At 43.0% G+C, this 18,446-nt stretch overlaps 1 protein-coding gene across 2 annotated transcripts in view; it reads right to left on the bottom strand.

Moving 5' to 3' along the window:
- Nucleotides 1-2,881: 2,881 nt before the first annotated feature.
- ACP3 (acid phosphatase 3) overlaps nt 2,882-18,446 on the bottom strand; it is a 43,509-nt gene continuing 27,944 nt past the window's right edge. For both annotated transcript variants that reach the window (XM_045856984.1, XM_045856983.1), the window contains 2 exons: nt 16,583-16,752; nt 2,882-6,439 (listed from right to left, as the gene is read on the bottom strand). In XM_045856984.1, the coding sequence (XP_045712940.1) occupies nt 6,321-6,439; nt 16,583-16,752 (289 nt within the window). In that variant the 3' untranslated portion in view covers nt 2,882-6,320. The remainder of the gene's footprint in view (nt 6,440-16,582; nt 16,753-18,446) is intronic.

Below are 18,446 nucleotides of genomic sequence, written 5' to 3'. Positions count from 1 at the left end.
AAACAGGAAAGAATTCTTGTAAATAAAAAAAGTAATGAATTTGCTGAAGACCAAGATGGTGTTCTAGAAAATGATATTTCTTAGAATATAGAGAAATAAGATAAAAAGATGGAAAATATGAGGACTCCCCCTCCCCCAGGCTTGGAGGATAGAAGTAGGAAATTCAGGTTCCAGAATGCAATTTTCTTGAGTCAAAAACACATGTAAACCATACAGGATTAGACAGAAAACAAATGCCCATGCCTAAATATATTCTAGTAAAATTTAGAACTTCCAGGATAAAAAGAATGCCTGAAAAGATTCAGCAATATGTACATGCATACATAAATTAAAGCAAACCACAGCCGATCACTTACATCGAAATGAGAATCAGACTGATACCAGATTTTCACCAGCGATCCTGTATGCTAGAAGACAACAGAATACTGCATGCAAATTCTGGAGGAAGATGACTTTCAACCTGAAAACTTTTATATCTAGACAATGGATAGGTAAGAGGGCCAAATATAGACATATTTAGGCATGAGAGAATCAGAAAGCTTAAATGCTCATGTACCCTTTAAAAATTCCTTCGATAAAATGGAAAAAAAAAGAGATAGAGGACAGCATGGGTTATAAGAGTTGTAACGACATGAAATTTCAGAAAAGTATAAATATAGTTCATAAAATTCATACTGGTCTCTACAGGCACAAACACCAGATACTGTGACAGCATTGCCTCTTGTGATTAGAAGTGGCCAGGAAGATTTTTTACTTTGTATTTATTCTCTTCTGCATTATCTGCATTTATTTTTGTTTTTAATATAATTACTTATAATAAAAAATTAATATACTTTTTAAAAGACACTCTCTAAATCTAGCAGTACTTAATTTTTAAGCATGTTGTCAATTACTTCTTTTTTTAAGTATATTTTATTGATTATGATACCACAGTTGTCCCATTTTGTTCTCCCCTTTATCCACCTCCACCCTGTACTCCTCCCTCTAGCATTCCCCTCCTTAGTTCACATCCATGGATCGTACATGTAAGTTCTTTTGCTTCTCCATTTCCCATATGGTTCTTAACCTCCCCCTGTCTATTTTATGCCTACCAATGATGCTTTTTATTCCCTATACCTTTCCCTCAATTCTCCCCTTCCTCCTCCCTGCTGATAACCCTCCATGTGATCTCCATTTCTGTGATTCTATTCCTATTCTAGTTGTTTGCTTAGTTTGCTTTTGTTTTCAATTCATTTGTTGATAGTTGTGAGTTTGTTGTCATTTTACTGTTCATAGTTTTGAATTTCTTTTTCTTAAGTAAGTCCCTTTAACATTTCATAGAATAAGGGTTCAGTGATGATGAATTCCTTTAACTTGACCTTATCTGGGAAGCACTTTATCTGCCCTTCTATCATAAATGATAGCTTTGCTGGATAATGTAATCTTGGATGTAGGTCCTTGCCTTTCATGACTTTGAATACTTCTTTCCAGCCCTTTCTTGCTTGTAAGGTTTCTTTTGAGAAATCAACTGACAGTCTTATGGGAACTCCTTTGCAGGTAACTCTCTCCTTCTCCCTTGCTGCTTCTAAGATTCCCTTCTCGTCTTTAATCTTGGGTAATGTAATTATGATGTGCCTTGGTGTGTTCCTCCTTGGGTCCAACTTCTTTGGGACTCTCTGAGCTTCCTGGATTTGCATGTCTATTTCACCAGATTGGGGAAGTTTTCCTTCATTATTTTTTCAAATAAGTTTTCAATTTCTTGCTCTTCCTCTTCTCCTTCTGGCACCTCTATCATTCAGCTGTTGGGACATTTAAAGTTGTCTAAGAGTCTCCTATGCCTCAACTCATTTTTAAAAATTCGTGTTTCTTCATTCTGTTCTGGTTGAATGTTTCTTTCTTCTGTTCCAAATTATTGATTTGAATCCCAGTTTCTTTCCCTTCACTGTTAGTTCCCTGTATATTTTTCTTCATTTCACTTTGTATAGCCTTCACTTCTTCCTTTATTTTATGTCTGAACTCAATCATTTCTGTGAGCATTCTGATCACCAGTGTTTTGAACTCTGCATCTGATAAGTTGGCCATCTCCTCCGTGCTTAGTTCTTTTTCTGGAGTTTTAATCTGTTCTTTAATTGGGGCCATGCTTCTTTGTGTTGGTGCGCTTGTTACATTGTAAGAGGTGGAGCCTTAGGTATTCGCCAGGGTAGGGCAACCCACTTCTTGGAGCTATTGTGCTGTCTTTGGGGGAGGGGTCCAAGAGGGAACAATGTTGCTTGCTCAGCTCTGGCCCCACTTTCAGTCACTTCCTCCACTACCCACAAGCCAATTCGGCTCTTCTGGTGCTGAGTCCCAGGTGGGTGGGTTTGTGTAAATTCTAGGACCCTGTGGGTCCCTCTAGCAGATTCTCCCATGAGACTGGGAGTTTCTCCCATTGCCACAATCTTCACAGGTTTTTACAGCCAGGGATTTTGAGACTTTATTTCCCTGCACAGGAACCCTGGGTTACGCAGTCTGTCTCACTCCCCAGTTATTCCGCCTGGTTTATCTGCACAGGAATGTGGAACCATCTGGTCTGCCAGCTGCCACCTTGTCATGTGTCCTCTCTGCCCCAGCTGTCTGTCTCCACCCCTCCTACCAGTCTGGATGAATGTTTCTTCTTTAACTCCTTGGTTGTTGGACTTCCAGCTTGATTTTCTGGCAGTTGTAGTTGTTTTTTTTTGCTTTTAAATGGGTTGTTATCCTTCTTCTGGTTGTGCAAGGAAGAAAAGCATATCTACCTACACCTCCATCTTGGCCAGAAGTTCAATTTTTTTCTTAAAACATTTAATAAGAAGAGGAACTTGTCCATTTAGTTAAGGGTAGTTAAAGAAAAAGTACAGGTTCCTACTTAAGGCAAGTTTAAAAATAAAACATTTCAGAAAAATCCTTTATTGATTCAACACACATGCAAAAATAGTAAGATATAGATATAAAAATACAACTTTTATGTTTTCACAATAATCTGAAAGTGGATTTTACAGATTATAACAAAGCATGCATTCTCATTGCTTCAGAATGGTCCCTAGTGGTGATGTCCAATACAGTAGCCACTATATGGCTGTTGAGACTTGGCATGTGCCTGGTCCAAACTGAGATGTGCCGTGAGGGTGAAATCCACATGAGATTTCAAATGCTTGGGGTAAAAATCTGTAAAATATCTCATTGATAATTTTAAAATATTGACTCTATGTTGAAGTGATATCTGAGGTATACTGGTTAAATAAATGCTGTTAGAACATTTGAAATCCCATATGTGGCTCTCACGTGTGGCTTGCAGTGTATTTTTGTTAGCCCTGGTCTGCAGCACCCAAATACCCCTTATTGTATATGCATGCTCTTATTGTTCACAGGGGGTTTCTACAAAGAGAGTTTCAAAAGAGAAACTGACACTTCAACTTTCACTTACCAAGAAACGCCCCTGGTTATGAAGCGAGAATCAATGTCAACGACATCAGAATAAGACAGAAAACAGGAAGTTGGGAGAATAGGGAACACGATTAGAAGAAATGCCAGTTCTTACATAAAAAAGTTTTGTTGGTTGAATGACGTCCAGTAAAATATTTTCCTCTAATGCATGCACTCTTCTAATCCCACCCATTATTCCTTGTGTAATCAAGGAATGTACTCAAGTAATCATGTTCTCTCAACATTTTCTTTATGCAATGCCATTCTAGCTAGAAATATTCCACCTACAGATCTTCCTCAGAACTTTCCTACACATACATGGCTGATGTTTTTTATGGTAGGGAATGTCCCTACATTGGTATAGTAATTATTGCAATATTGTAATTGTGTTCATTCTATAGTGGTTCAAATGTGGGGGGGTGTACCTTGGGGCAGAGCTTATTTCTGCCCTAGCAATTGTCTTGCAAACAGTATTTATCTTTGTGTCAAATGGACCTGTCTTTCCTGACCCATCTGAAAAAGTCACTTTATCAGTTTCCTATTGCAGTTGGATGATTAACTTACTTCCTGAGAAATATCACACTACATTTGTGCTCTTGGCTTTATCACTGTAGACCATTTGTCACTCTGAATTTTCATTTGTCCTGTGTGAATACGGCCATGAAGTATGAAAAACAATAACCGTCCGTAGTTCTGTGGAAGGTAAAAGAAACAGCTAAGTTGGGAGTGGAGAGAGAGCTTTCTCTACAGTAATCAAAGATGGTGGAAGGAAGTGAAATGGGGGATGTTAAAAAAAGATCTCTCAGAACCAGTAGAAAGTAGAAGTCTTTTTAGCCACTTACAGTAAGAAAAATATATGAGGAAAAGGTAATGAAAGCTTTTACTTTTACATTCTATCAATTCTGTATAAGATAGTTGTTGGGACCAAATACCTTAATAATCACATTAGGGATGGATAATTTGGCATCTAGGCCAGTGACTAGCAAACAGTAGGTCTTCCATAGATGTTTGTTGAATGAGGGAGAAAATCCATGTCTTATGTTTCTGTTCAGACTTCTGTTTTAAAGTGTCATCACTCATTAGCATGAGATATTGTGGCTTCCTTACTGACATAGCTAGCTAATTTATGCAGACAGAAATTTGTCCTTTGTTCTTGCTGCTATAGATGTTTTTCCCTTTCCCAAGCTGAGAACGTAGCCAAATCTTGCCTTTCTTTGCCCGTGTGCCTCTTGTGTTCCAGGAGAAAGCAGCAGTCACCAGGCAAGAGAAGGCAACTCCTCAGGCTTTTGATTGCAATAGCCTCAGCTCAGTGAGACTATGTAGAAAGTGAGGATGATAGAGGTAAGTGCTTGGAGTTTAAATGGGGGAAGCCATGGAATCCCAGGGGAGAGGAAGATTTCTGAGACTAAGAGATGGGGTAGGGCTCTGGGAGGCAGGGTTTTGTGCTGGTCAAAAATGCCAGCACTGCCTGTGGGTGTCACCTCAGTAGGGGACTGGACAATGCCATGCTGGTGAACTCCAATTGTGTGGCCTTGGGACCCAGGGCACCGATGTCCTCTGCCTACCTTCAGGACACCACATGATAATAGAAAGTGAACTGGTTGGAGACCAGTGTGGACAGCGGCCTAGTGAACCCGTGTCTCACTCTTTCCACCAGGTATATTCTGGGGCCTTTAGATGAACCTGAGAAGGTGAAGAACACTACCAATGAAGGAGATTAAATTTCTCACCTAATTGCATGGTCGGAAACTCAACAAGGAATAAAACAGTTAAAAGTAAATTTCAGGCTCACTACAATGGTACCATTCAAGAAAGTGCTTGCTTGGGCAATGACCTACCCAGAGCACAAAATGAGAAGACAAAGTGTTCACAGAGCCTGAGAACTAGAGGTGACTTCTACGTTCATCCAATCAGGACTCTTCACTTCTGGATTATGAAATCAAGGTTTAGGATTTTAAAAACTTGTTCCTACTTGGCGTAGAGCTGAGGCACTTGGTCTTCATCCTTAGTCTACTTTTCTATCTACCTCACCACTTGAGAAATTCGGATCTCTCTGTAGCAATTAAAATGCATTATCATTTCATCATGGCCATGAATAGCCCTTATCAAAGTAAAAATATCTTAAATTTAAAATGAAATAAGGAAATTCGAACTTTAAACACATCCAGCTCTGATAGTGGATGTTAAAAAAAAAAACCCTTTGGGTACATAGATTTCCTAATTATTCCCCATCATAGAAATTGTGGAGAAATGACCTGAGCTACAACTAAAGTAGTTGATATTATGGCTTCTGAGAATTAAAAAGTCTCTTTCTAAGGCATTTTCAAATACAGATATGTATGTTATGTATTGGCTATCAAACACCTGGTAGAAGCTTCTTTTCCGGAGTGTATGTTTGTATTAAACCTACTTAATGGCTGAAAAAAACAGATTTATTAACCTTCTAATGGGATCTTATTTCTTAAGAATCCCCCTACTAATTCTACGTCTAGTCTAATTTCCCCCCATTATCCAGTCTTCTTTGATCTATGTCTTGGCCACACCCCGTAACCTTTGGTTCTTTGCAGGGAAAAGGCAGATTGAAATGTGTCCTCTCATTTCTGTCTGGACACCTGTGCTAGAGAACACAGCTGTCCTTCGCGCAGAGCGTCTTTCCAGCCCAGTGAGAAGCCTGCACCGTGATGAGGAGACCTAACTAAGCAACCTGGGTGTTCACTGGTCAGTCAGCCCAGCGGCTGTCCTCGGGTCACTGTGAGTGTCCGCTCTCGGCAGACTTGAAAGGAAGAGTGTGGGTAGGGTGGTGCCCACACAGCGAAACTGTCCTTTGAGTGCTGCGTCCCTGAGAGGGGTTGCTCCACGGGAGGCTGGCCTGGCGCGTCCGCCCTTCTTCGGCTGTCTGTTCAGAGGTTCCCGTAGTAGTCTCTCCGCCAGCAGGTCCCCGAGCGAATGAGCGTAAACAGCAGCACCGCCAGGATACCAGACACCAGGAAAAAGGCGATGGCCAGGGCGATCCTGAGAACTGTGGGAAAATAGGAGGAGCATTAACACGTAAAATTAGTGGATTAGAAAAATAGGAAGGTCACCAATCAGTGCTGGTTTCTGCCTTCCATGTAAATGTCAGTGGCGTTTCTGAAGCAGTCTTGAAATCAGCATGGCGTGGTGAAAAGAGCGCTGGCCTAGGGGTCAGGAGATGACCTAGGTCCCGGTTCCTGGGTGACCTTTGACCTCGGGCCTCCACTCCCCCACTGTAAAGGAAGGGCAACTGGCTAAAGTGTTTCCAAAATCTTCCTCCAGGATTAACTTCATGTATTTTTCTATGAATAAAATTATCGGTTGTTTTACACTTTAAGTTAATAGTTGTTCGTGGTCTCATGGTCAAAGGGATTTCTGAATAGTCAAGTGCGCGATCACTAATTGATTATAAAGGAATGGAATATCAGCTTTTGGTCTTTGACTTTTGGTAAATATCTTTTAAAGAGGAAACTTTGAGCATACATTAACTATACGAGCATTTTTTAGGACAATTGTGTACTATTGCTAATCTGTACCTTTATTTACACATATCCCTTTGCTGACCAGTCAGGGTACAGACATGGGGGGTCATTTTAAATGAGATGCTATTCATTATTTCACCTGGAAAGTTACCCCCTCACACACACACACACACACACACCCTCATCTACTGTAGTATGTGCATCGTAAATGTCAGTTTGTACCATCTGTAAATGTGTGTCTGATTTTCATTGTAAAAATATGTGAGTATTTGTTGGCATAAGCACCGGGAGGGCAAACATCTCTCTGGCCCTAGCAGCTCTGTCTGCAGAACCCTACTGCTCCGTGGAGCACAGCTGAAAATCTCTTATTTAGCCTAACTTATCACTGTAGAGATGATAAAAATGGGATGTGTAGAGATGAGATACTTTGGCTAAGGTGAAGCAGGTAATTGAATTGGGGTTGGAATACACAGGATCTTACCAGTTGTATAATTTTAAAAGCCATCTATTCACTAATGACTTCAAATTTAAATTTTTCCCTGATTCAGGACTCATGTATCCAACTGTGTCCTTGTCTTATTCCCTTGAACATCTAATAGACATTCCCAAACTGAACTCCCAACTCCTGTGCACCTCTGCCCTCTTCACCCCACCAAATCTGTTCCCCCAGCAGCCTCCCTACTTCAGGTGACGGAAACTTCCTTCTTCCAGTGTCTCAGTCCCAAACCCCTGCAGTCTCCCTCGACTCCTCTCTTTCTCTCACATCCTACACCCAGGCGGTCAGGAAATCCTGTAGGTTCTGTCAGAAACTGTATCTGGAAACCAGTGCTTTCTCCTCTTCTCTGCCACGCCCCTGCTTTGAACCACCATTGTCTTTTGCCAGGGTTACTACAATGCCCTGCTGCCTTGCTCCCTAGCTTCTCTCCTTTCTTTCCCATAGTCGGCCTATTTTTAACACAGCAGCCAAGTGACTTCCAGGCAAATCACGGCACTCCTCCACTTAAAGTGTGCTCATCTCCCTTGGAATGAAAGTCTGATTTTTGATGACAACAGTTTATGAGACTCTTTGTTACTTGACTTTATTAACCTCTTGGATTTCCTCTGCTACCCCTCTCCTTTCATTCATTTTTTTTAGGCCACACAGGCCTTCTTGTTGATCCTCAATCCTGCCAGGCACACTCCCCTTTACCACCTTTGTTGTTACCATGGTCTGGATGCTCTTCTCACGTATCTCTGAGTCAGGCAACTGCATCGCCTGCTTTACCCAGATCTCATCTTCTCATGAAGGGCTTTCACTTAAAGGTACAACCTATATGCGCCCCCCCACCCCCATTTCCAACCTGGTGCTTGTGGTCTTCACCTTGTAAAGTACTTATTTATAATGTCCATTATTTATTATCCATCCTTCTCTCTCTCTGATAGAATGTAAGCTTCATGAGGGCAGGAATGTTGTCTTTTTGTTCATGATTGTATCCCAAGCACTTAGAACAGCACCTGCACCATAGCAGGTGCTCAGTAAATATTTGTGGAATGAACTAATCATCTACAACACCTGGGTTCCCAACTGTTAATCCAGTGCTTTTCTCATGATGTCAGGATGCCTCTTAGCATCATGAGAAGGTGAATATTAATAAAATTATATCCTGGTGGCTGGGTGCCATTAGTAATGAGGATGGAGTTAATGCAAAGTTGGAGGAGACTAGATAGAACTGAGGAAGGGGGAAAAGGACTATATGGAAATGAGGGAGGAAGGCAGAGACTAACAGAATATTCATGACTGACTTTCTGTATTTGGAGATTATTTTCAATTATTTGGGGGGGTGCTATGTTGTCATGGTGGTTCCATGGATTCCCTCTCTCTTTCCTTCATGCCTTCCTAGGCATGCAGTGGGCACACACCATGTGCCAGGCCAGCTGTGCGATAGGTTCTGGGGTTCCATGATCCCTGCTCTTGAGGAGATTCAACACCTCGTGGAAGACTCAGATAGATGCTTATGAGATAGTGTGAGGAATAGTAAAACAGGGATGTGAAAAATATGCCATTGGAATGAAGAGGACATTGCAATCAATGCAAAGTATTCTCTTTGGAAGAGAAAGAGTTTGGAAAGTCTTCTGAAAAAATGGTAAAGCTTGAGCTGGCCTGTGAGCCAAGTTAGATTTTGCCAGGAGACAGAACGAGCAGCACAGGAGCAGGTTTAGAAAGCAACGAGCCGTTGCGCATGACTGGAGTAGAGGTTATGGGGAGGTGAGACTAGAGATGTAGGTTGAGGTCCAGGTTTTAGAAGTTGTGGTTTGCCAGGGGGACAATGGAAATCATCAACAATTATTACACATGGATGTGACATGACCCAATTTGTGTTAAAAAAGAAACAAAAATGAACAAACCCAAAATTGTGGGGAAAGATGGGATGTTGGAGACACCGTATCCGGGACTGAGAGCTGTTAAAATGCCTTTGACAAGACACTGAGCTATGGCCCTGAGAATGCGGATGAGGGAATTCAAGAAACACCTCTGACGTCGGATTGACAGGCTTTGTGATGAGCTAAATATACTGGTAAAGAAGTTGTGGTGGGGGTCACCCTGTGGATTCCACCTTTTGTGAATGAGAAGACTAGGCTGTGGATTGAGATGAGAAGCACGTTAAAAAGGATCAGTTTGGAGTAGAGGAGATAAACGTTGCTTCACATGCAGGATTGCAATAGGTAATTGCCCTGGTAGAGATGACCAGTAGGCAGCTGGAGAAAACAGGCTTAGATTTCCACATGCAGATGTGGAAATAAGGACTCTAGATGTAGGAGATGGGGGCCTGGGGAGTACTGGCTCACGCTGAGTGTGGAACGAGAGAAACGAGGCATGTGACCATGTAGGAGGTTGGTAGAAGGTGCTACTCCAAGAGAAACTAAACAAGGAGTCTGGGAGCAAAGAGAAGACTTAAGAGGTTCTCTCTCTCTCTCTCGTTCATTTTTAGAATTATATGTTCCCTATACTGCAAAGGATTTGGGAGTTTGACTATGTTCTAGAATCTTGAAAAGAGAACGTGGTTAACTGTATCTTCCTGCAAAGAGGTCTAGTGCAGGTAGTGACTGAGAAGATGCCCTTCAACAAGGGGACACATGAAGGCTGCTCAGGGCATGTGAATCGGGAATACTTTTTGAAAACAATTTTAGCAATATATATCAAGAGCCTCTTCTTCTTGCCATTAATCCCCAAGTTCCATGTGCTAGATCTATTCCCCACTTTGAGTACGTCTGCTTTTCTCCTTCAGCCACCTTGGATTATTGCAACAGCCTCCCAAGTGTTCTCTCTGCCCCCAATCCCACCCCTCTCCTATCTGGTCTCCTTTCTGATGCCAAAGAGGCCTTTCAAAAAGCAAGAAGCCAGTCACATCCTCTATCTTCTGCCTGAAATCTGTAATATAATTGGAGTTGCTCAACTATGAGTCACTTAATGCCTGCCTCTCCAGCCTCTTGGTGTTCTCACCAGATACACTTCTTCCATTTTCTAAAATGCCCATGATTTCAGCCTCGTGGCTTTTTACACACATTCTCTCTTTTGTCTGTAACATTCTCCTCTCTCGTCTTCATTCACCTGGCTAATTCTGTCTTTCCTTTAGTTTTTGGTTTGAACATTCCCCCTCTGAGAAGCCTTCTCGGGCCCCTTAGACCTGGGCTCATTGCCTCTGTATGTCCTTTATTACAGTACTCACTACAGACGACAGGGAGGGCTTGTTTAATTCCGTCTTCTGCTCCTTCTTCCCTGCTTCCCACTTCCCTGCCAGTCCACAAGCTTGTCTTGCGGCTGTTTCCTCTGCAAACTTATTGCCTGCTACATACATACATACTGAGTACATAATAGGTAGTCAGTGTAGATCTGCTGCTTGTTAAATATTCATATTCTCAGACCCACCAATCCTATTTTGGGGAATTTGTCCTCAGGAAATGGTCCACCAGACAGTGTGGGATGGAAAAGGGCTGTGAAATAGTGGAAATGTGGTGTTGGAAAGAGATAGGCTCGAACCCTGACCCTACCACCTGTGGCATGTGACTTTCTGAGGTTCAGTACTCTTCTCTGCAGAGTGGGGGGATGTGATGTGGACGGGGAAAGGAAAAGAGCCGCTGGATTAGGCGGCAATGGCTTGCAAAAAGGAAGTTTCGAAAACATGAAGGAAGGATGAACGCCATTCCACAGAAGAGTTCAGGAGTGAGAGGGATATGAGAAGACAGAGGCAGGGCATGTAAATCCTTAGAGTGAGAATGTTGGGACTGCAGAGGGTGACAGGGAGCAGGCACCAGAGGGCACTCTCTGGTGAGGGAAGATTTGGGCACTTTCGTCGTAGGAGGGAGGGAGCCTCCTCCTGTGGAACGGAATGCACCTGACAGACTCACTGAGGCCCAGGGAGACCGAAGGGGCTGGGACCACGTGCACAAGGAAAGGAGTTACGTTGCTGGGGAGGAATGCGTTTCCCTGACAGACGGCAGGAAAGGGGCAGGAAAGGCAGGTTAACGCCACTGCCACCGAGATGCTGTATTTTGCCGTGTATAACGCACACCCATGTTTCTGGCCCAAACTTTCAGGAAAAATACCTTTCATTTTACTTTTTTAATTCAATGATATATTTACTTATATCTTGATACTTGCTTTTTGTATTATAAAGGGATGTTAGCACTTATTTTTGAACATATTATGGTACAAGAAATTTTATGTAACAAGTAATTATAAAACACAAGAACAGATACGAGGTGTTTCAGGTACTACACATGCAGAATGCGCACCCTTATTTTTCCCTCAGAAATTTGGGCAAAAACATGTGCATTACACACGGCAAAATACGGTATTTTGTGTCACTGACAGAACTTAAAAGGGTTTTCGGTGGATTATGTTGGTCTTCTTAGGACATCTCATGAGAATTAAAGAAGCCAAGATGGAATGAGAAATTTCAGAAAAATGGCAAGGCCTTTCTGTCAAAAACAGGAAAGGAGTCCACTAAGTGTGAATACGTTTACCAAGCAGGGTTGAAAGGTCCAGCTAAGGCTGGGATAGAAGTCTCAGCACTCACAGTCTGAAATGGTAACACTGGCCTAAGCTTCCCTCAGCAGATCGGAATGGAGAATCTGTGTGTTTGGTTTGCTCTAGGGTTGGATGTTGGCATGGTGGGTAGGGGATGAGATGGAGCATAGTTATGACTTCCGAATGGCCTGGGCTGAGGACAGGAGTGGACATGGGGAGTGAGTTGGTGTATACCAAAGCAAGTTCCCAATGCCTTTTATGAATGATGAGCTATGTCTTGGGAAACTGATGAGAATGGCAACAAGGATGAGAAAAAAATTACAATCAGATGGGCTTGTTTCTGAGGTGGGTGGGGTGCTGGGATGGGGTGTCATTGAACGGGGCCTCCAAACAGCAGTGGGGGAACAAGAGAACGCGAAGGCGACTATGCTGAGAACAGAGGTCAGATAACACAGATGTGTCGATGCGCATACACACATCATCAGTGACCGTGCCTTTATAGTGCAGTCATGTTGGAGGCCCATTCACAGCCTCTCTCCCTTATTTATCGAACAACCGAGTCCGGGCTTCTGACATCTGAGTCCAGCCATGAGGAAGTCAGGCTAGGTATGGAGCATTTATTCAGTTAGCAAATATTGGTTGAAGGGACCAGGTTCTTGGCATTGTTGACTGCCTGGAGATTCAAGGAGTGAAAAGGTATGGGTCCCACCTTGAAGGCTCATGGTTGACTCCTGCGTATGTGTATTATGTGCTGTAGTTTCTCAGCTTTACAAGGAGTGTTAGGGGAGATGGGAACTGCCCACCTTAAACCTCCTTCTTATGAAACCACGGGGGCATGCTAGAGGCAGCCACACATTGATGTTTCTCTTCCTCTCTCTCCCCCTCCCTTCCTCTCTAAAAATAAATAAATGAATCTTTAAAAAGAAGAATTAACTGGGGTTGGAGATTGGGGTAGGGGTTGGGAGACAGCTAGTGAAGAAAGTCTGACTGTGTAGCAAAGTTTTGGAATTAAATAAGGAAGCATTTTCTAAAAAAAGAATTTTATTATTTTTAAGTAAGGAACACAGTATGGAACTTAGACTTATCCTGAATTTTCTAACAAAGGCTCTGGTTAATTTAATTGATATGAGAATTAAGTTAATTGGTCTACCAGCTGAAGACACTGCCCACAGGTGTGATAGGATTTCACGGGTGGGAAAGCCCTAAGGTGTAGGGTTCTGTATACCTAGAATACATCTTATTTAATGGTTTTGTCCTGCTTCCTGTACTGGCTTTCTCAGAGCACCTTAAGTGTCCTTAATTTGGCCTTTTAAAACATAAATTATAAAAATTCAGCAGTTAGAGCTATTGATTAAATATATCTGGGCATCCTGAATGTCTACTTGCCAAGTTTGGTGGCCCTACTAAGGAGTTGCTCAACCCCGACAACCTTCCATGGTTCACCCTGCTCTATGGTCTCTGTTGAGGCGAGTGACCCCCCCCCCCAGCAGCCCAGTGGACACTTTCAGTCCCAGAAATTCCCTGACGTGAACACAGTCTGTCTCCCTGAAATGTCTGCCTGCAGCCCTTAGCATCACTGTGTGAGACTGTGTAGGACCAATGCAATCCATTTTACTTAAGTAAGTTCCAATATCAAATTCACGTTGAAGACCACTTCATATTACAGACTCTTGACAAGTTCTCTGTGAGCTAAAACCAGTTGTGTGCTGGTCACTGGGTCTAAGAAGGGGAAGGAATTCATCAAAGAACATGTATGAAGGACCCATGGACCTGGGCAATGGTGTGGGGATCAACTACGGAAGTGGGGAGAGGGCTGGGTGGATGGGGGTGCAGGGGGAAAAATTGGGACAAGTGTAACAGCATGACAATAAAACATTAAAAAAACCCAAATAAAAAAAACCAACACTCTGATTTGTGGCGTATGCTGACTTCTGTGGTGAAAACACTCTAGCCGTGATGACAATGAAGTTGTTGAACTCAGAGGTGGTGAGCAGCACACACCCCCACCACTGATCTGTCTGAGCTGGCCCCACACACCAGTCCCCGAGTGTTCTTTCTATCCCGTGTTCTGCTGCCTGACCACATGTCACTGTATATGAACCTTCACTTGTTGTTAGTGGTGTTTGAGGAAAAGATTTCCACAGACATAATACAGGCAGATTTGATAAGAGGCGACAGATGAGCTGTGGAGGATGAAGGAAGAAGGTGGGGTCAAAACTACCTCCCCGGTTCCTGGAGATTGCTGCTAATTAAGGTGGAATCTGCTCTGGCATCATCCCAATATGCCAGGTTGTGGGTTTGATCCCTGGTCAGGGCACATACAAGAATCAACCAGTGAATGCACAGGTAAGTGGAAAAACAAATCTCTCTCTCTCTCTTCCTCTCAGAGTTGGCTCAGGGAGGAAAGGTAACTAATTATATATATACACACATACACACACACACACACACACACACACACACACACACACACACAACACACACACACATACTCATTGAGCGCCAGTCCATGCCAGGTGTGGGCACTCCCAGGTGCTGAGGACAGATACAGCAGAGAACACAACAGATGGAATCCTTGCTATTGTGGAGATGACATTTTATCTCCTTAGAATTGGCCTCTTGAAGGAAACCTGTGGGGATCTCTTTGAACCCTGAATCTTTGGCAGAGTAAGTCCCCTATCCTTTCCGGCTTCAAGCCGCTAGGGCATTTGACATGCCTTTCGAGTACCTCGCACCACTCCATTACACACCTTCGTCCAAACTGACTTGAGATGGGTCAGCTGTCTCCTCCTGCCAGAAGCCTTCTCTGACATTCCTACCTCTCTCCCTCCACACCCAGGTAGCTCTCGTTCCCATAGCAACCCGTGTAGTCCTAAAACACAAACCTTTGTCATTCTGTGTACTATGTATCCCTTTACTTCCCACTACATTGTAAATTGCTCAAGGACATTTTCTTAGCAAGTTTTATCTTAAATAGATGAAGGAGAGCCATCCATCAGCTTAGCCTTTCTCCAAAGTAGTAAAGTCCAAACGAAATACAATTTCAATGTAAAATGTTAACTTAAGCCAGATGAATCATTTTACTTTATATATATTTTCCTCCGGTTATGTTAAAATAAAACCTCAAAACAAAAAGAGCCCCTAAAATCTGTCCTCCAGGAATTGTATTATAATTAAACACACACACTTTTCAAAATTCATTATAAAAAAGTAATGGTGTTGAACTTCCTAATAATGGTTTTATTCACTATTTTACATCTGACTCACTTCTGGAGGAAAGTTACATGCATGGAGGAGAAAGAATAATTGGACAATGGCTGAGAGGCCAAATACTTACTTGGGAAAGAAATAACACAGATAAACATGCCAATCACTGTCTCGTGTCAGTCACCCCGTGGCCAACTGGGGAAGGGAACGGCTCTGCTCTGGACTCTGGCACCCAGAAGAAACCATCTCTAGAAACCACCTCCTCTTTAGCCACAATGGCAACGTTGTTCCCTAGACATACTACGTCTGCCATGTGGTAAAGCTACAGGGCTCTAAAGAGCGGCCATTTGAGCACGATCTCTCCCTATGTAATGAGCAGTTTCAGCAGGACCCGTGGGTGTTAGGTTTTCTGAAGATACCAGGGTCCAAGCCTCATGCGTTGCTGTCGTCTTCAGAACCCGTGTCACAGCCCCACCTTCAACATTCCTGCAAGTTTTGGCCTCGGAGGCGTTCAGGGCATTCGGTCCTTTCTGAGTTTGTTCCAGTTTGAAACGTGTCATCACGCTTCCTCTCTGCAACCAACTCCACACTCAGCATCTCTCTCATCGGAGCTTCCAGAGCAACTCCACTCCCACAGGGCTCTCGTCTCTGAAGTGTTGTGCCTGATTATCCTGTTCTCATCAGATCACGTATTTGCTATGGTGTACATCCACCAAGATGTACAGTAAAGTATTATGTACACCAAAGTTTTCTGGAAAGTTTGCTTTTGGTCTCTTCCAAAGTAACACGAGCTTTCCAAGGCCAAAGGATACAAAGAGGTATTTATTTTTCAGCTCTATCACCCAAAGCATTTTAACAGAAATTTTAAAATATAGGGTCAGTTTCCTGGTGTAGGAGATTTCTCCACATCTCTATTGTATCTCATTTCTTTGCTTCTTGTGGGAAAGCTGGAGGGAATGGGTAAATTGGTTCTTTGCCCGTTAGTCTAGGATTAAAGTCTTTCCGTCTCGGCTCTCACTGAGGTTGTGGATTTTGTTTGAAATCTGTTCCGCTTCAGACACTTAAAGAATAGCCTCCTTCAATTCTGCTAAAACATCTTGAAATCTTTAAACAACAAAAGGTCCTGTGTGGCTGACCATGTAGCTCATGGCAGCCCCATGAGCTTTGATAGAAGTTTTATCTCTGATTATGTTTGGCCTTGACGCCCTTTTATACTAACACAGAAAAAAATCAAGTCAAGGTTTACGACAAGTAGGGGCGGGGCCAGGTAGAGGTGTAGGAGTTGCATGAAACAGGGGTGCCTGAAGCATACGATTATCTCCCCAGAACTATTTCCTTCAGACCTAGGGGTAATGGCCAAGCTATATTCTCCAAGCACCACCCACGCTAGGAAAGGGTGTGACGCCCTTGCTGCGGGGTTCCGCACGCAACCTAACTTAAACGTGCTTGGTACCTTCGTGTTTGTTCGTGATTTTACACTCCGCGGACCAGTCCTGGGGGATCACAGGGGCAACCAGCTCAGTGAACTTCGTCAGCGGACAGCTGGGGGTGCAGCCGGGAAGCGTGAGGGGATACGGCTCGTGGTGCGTCTCGTTCCGATAGTACATCTCCACGAAGTACTCCCTGGTGGGGGAAAGGAGAGGACAGAGCTCTGTTAGTCTACGTGGTTGAATTGCCACTAAGTTTTTTTCCAGCTGGCCTGTAACACATCAGCTGAGGGACTAGTAGAAGAATTTACGGGAATGAGTAGATTTTAGCCAATTTCGGGGTGGGAATGCGGAGATTGGGGCAGGAGGGGCAGATCTGGAGGGTAAAGCACTGGGGTGGGGGGATGGTCTGTTAGATGACCGGGGCAGAGGAGGTGGGGACCAGGAGACTGACTTCCCCAGAGAAGAGGCTGAAAGGCTGTGGCTGGAAGGGCAGTGGGTGATGTGATGAGTCTTTGGGGAGGAATTGGGGGGCAGGTGGGGTGTGGGGGTTTCTTTCTCCTGTTCTTTCCCTTTTATGCTTCTCATTTGCTCCTTCCTTTTCTCTCTTTTCATCTCTCAGTATTTTTCAGTTTTTCCTCTGAATGAATCTATCTCCTCTCTCCTTGACCAGGCCATAAACATGGAACTGAATAACACGTAACATGTGTGCTTGAGAATACAACGAAGACTTTATCAAAATATATCCCTTAGAACGAGGGAGTGGTGACATATTCAAGTTCTTACATTCTCTCATAGTAAAGAGGATGCTCTCCATACTCGATTTCAAAAAAACAGTGTACTGTTCAGGGAAGGCCCGTGGGCCTAAACCAGTCTCAGTAAAGCTAGTATGAGGTGCTTGTGAAAGTCATTTGCCAAAGAGGAAGGAGGGAAATTCTAGCAGGATTTAGTGACTTTTTGCAGGGGATGGGGAGAGAGAGTAACTGCACAATAGCCACTTTTGGATGTTGTTATAAACAAGCCTTTTGAAACATAACTTAAAATGCCACATAAACAAATATTCACTTACAAGGTGTTTTTAAAAACTTCATTAAAATTATGTGAATGAGTACTTACATAGTAGGGCAACTTTTCTCGTGACAGTATTTTTATCTCAAGATGATATGGCAAAGGTCAAAGTCCTTCCAAATTGGTGATTCTCTTTCCATACAATAGAGTTGTAGCTGAGAAGTGGCTACACTTCCCAGAAACCATTGCACCTCAGTGGGACCGAGTGACTGATGTTAGCCAGTGGATTGTAAGTAGAAGTGACACGTGCCCCTTCTGGGCTGGGGGTGGGGTTCCTAAGCAGGTTGCTTTCTTACCCTTTCATTCCTTTTTCAAGCTTTCTGCAGATGAGCACAGCCCTCTTAAGAACCGTGGGTCCAAAAGATGGAACCCTGGCTCCCTGAATCACTGTGTGTGACTCACACCACGGGTCGCCTCCTACCGGCCAGGAACTTCTACATTGAACTGACAGATGAGGGAGAAATAAACCTCCATTGGGTTAAGGAAGCCTCTGAGAATGTGGGGTTCATGTCTACAGTGGCCAGCATTACTCTTATTAGTTAATATATCTGGTAAACAGCTTTAGGGGATTCGAATTTGGCTCTAGTGGTGAAGACACAAGTTAAGGTGCATACAAAAGGTTGGGTAAATTGTTTCATAAATTATGAAAATGGAAAAAAGTAATATTTTTAATTTAGTGAATTATTTAATATAGCACAGGATTTTAAAGTCTATGTACCTAAGTAAAAATTAAATATTTTAAGAATCTAGTCAAGCTAACAATAACAATAATAACAAAACTTCAGGTCCAGCAATATTAATTTTGAAAAGCACCTCCTAGAC

This window comes from Phyllostomus hastatus, unplaced genomic scaffold (assembly GCF_019186645.2).
Source record: "Phyllostomus hastatus isolate PE091 unplaced genomic scaffold, TTU_PhHast_1.1 phas_scaffold_129, whole genome shotgun sequence".
NCBI lineage: Eukaryota > Metazoa > Chordata > Mammalia > Chiroptera > Phyllostomidae > Phyllostomus > Phyllostomus hastatus.
Note: the sequence above shows the minus strand (reverse complement) of the source record. Positions and strands in the feature narration are given on the sequence as shown.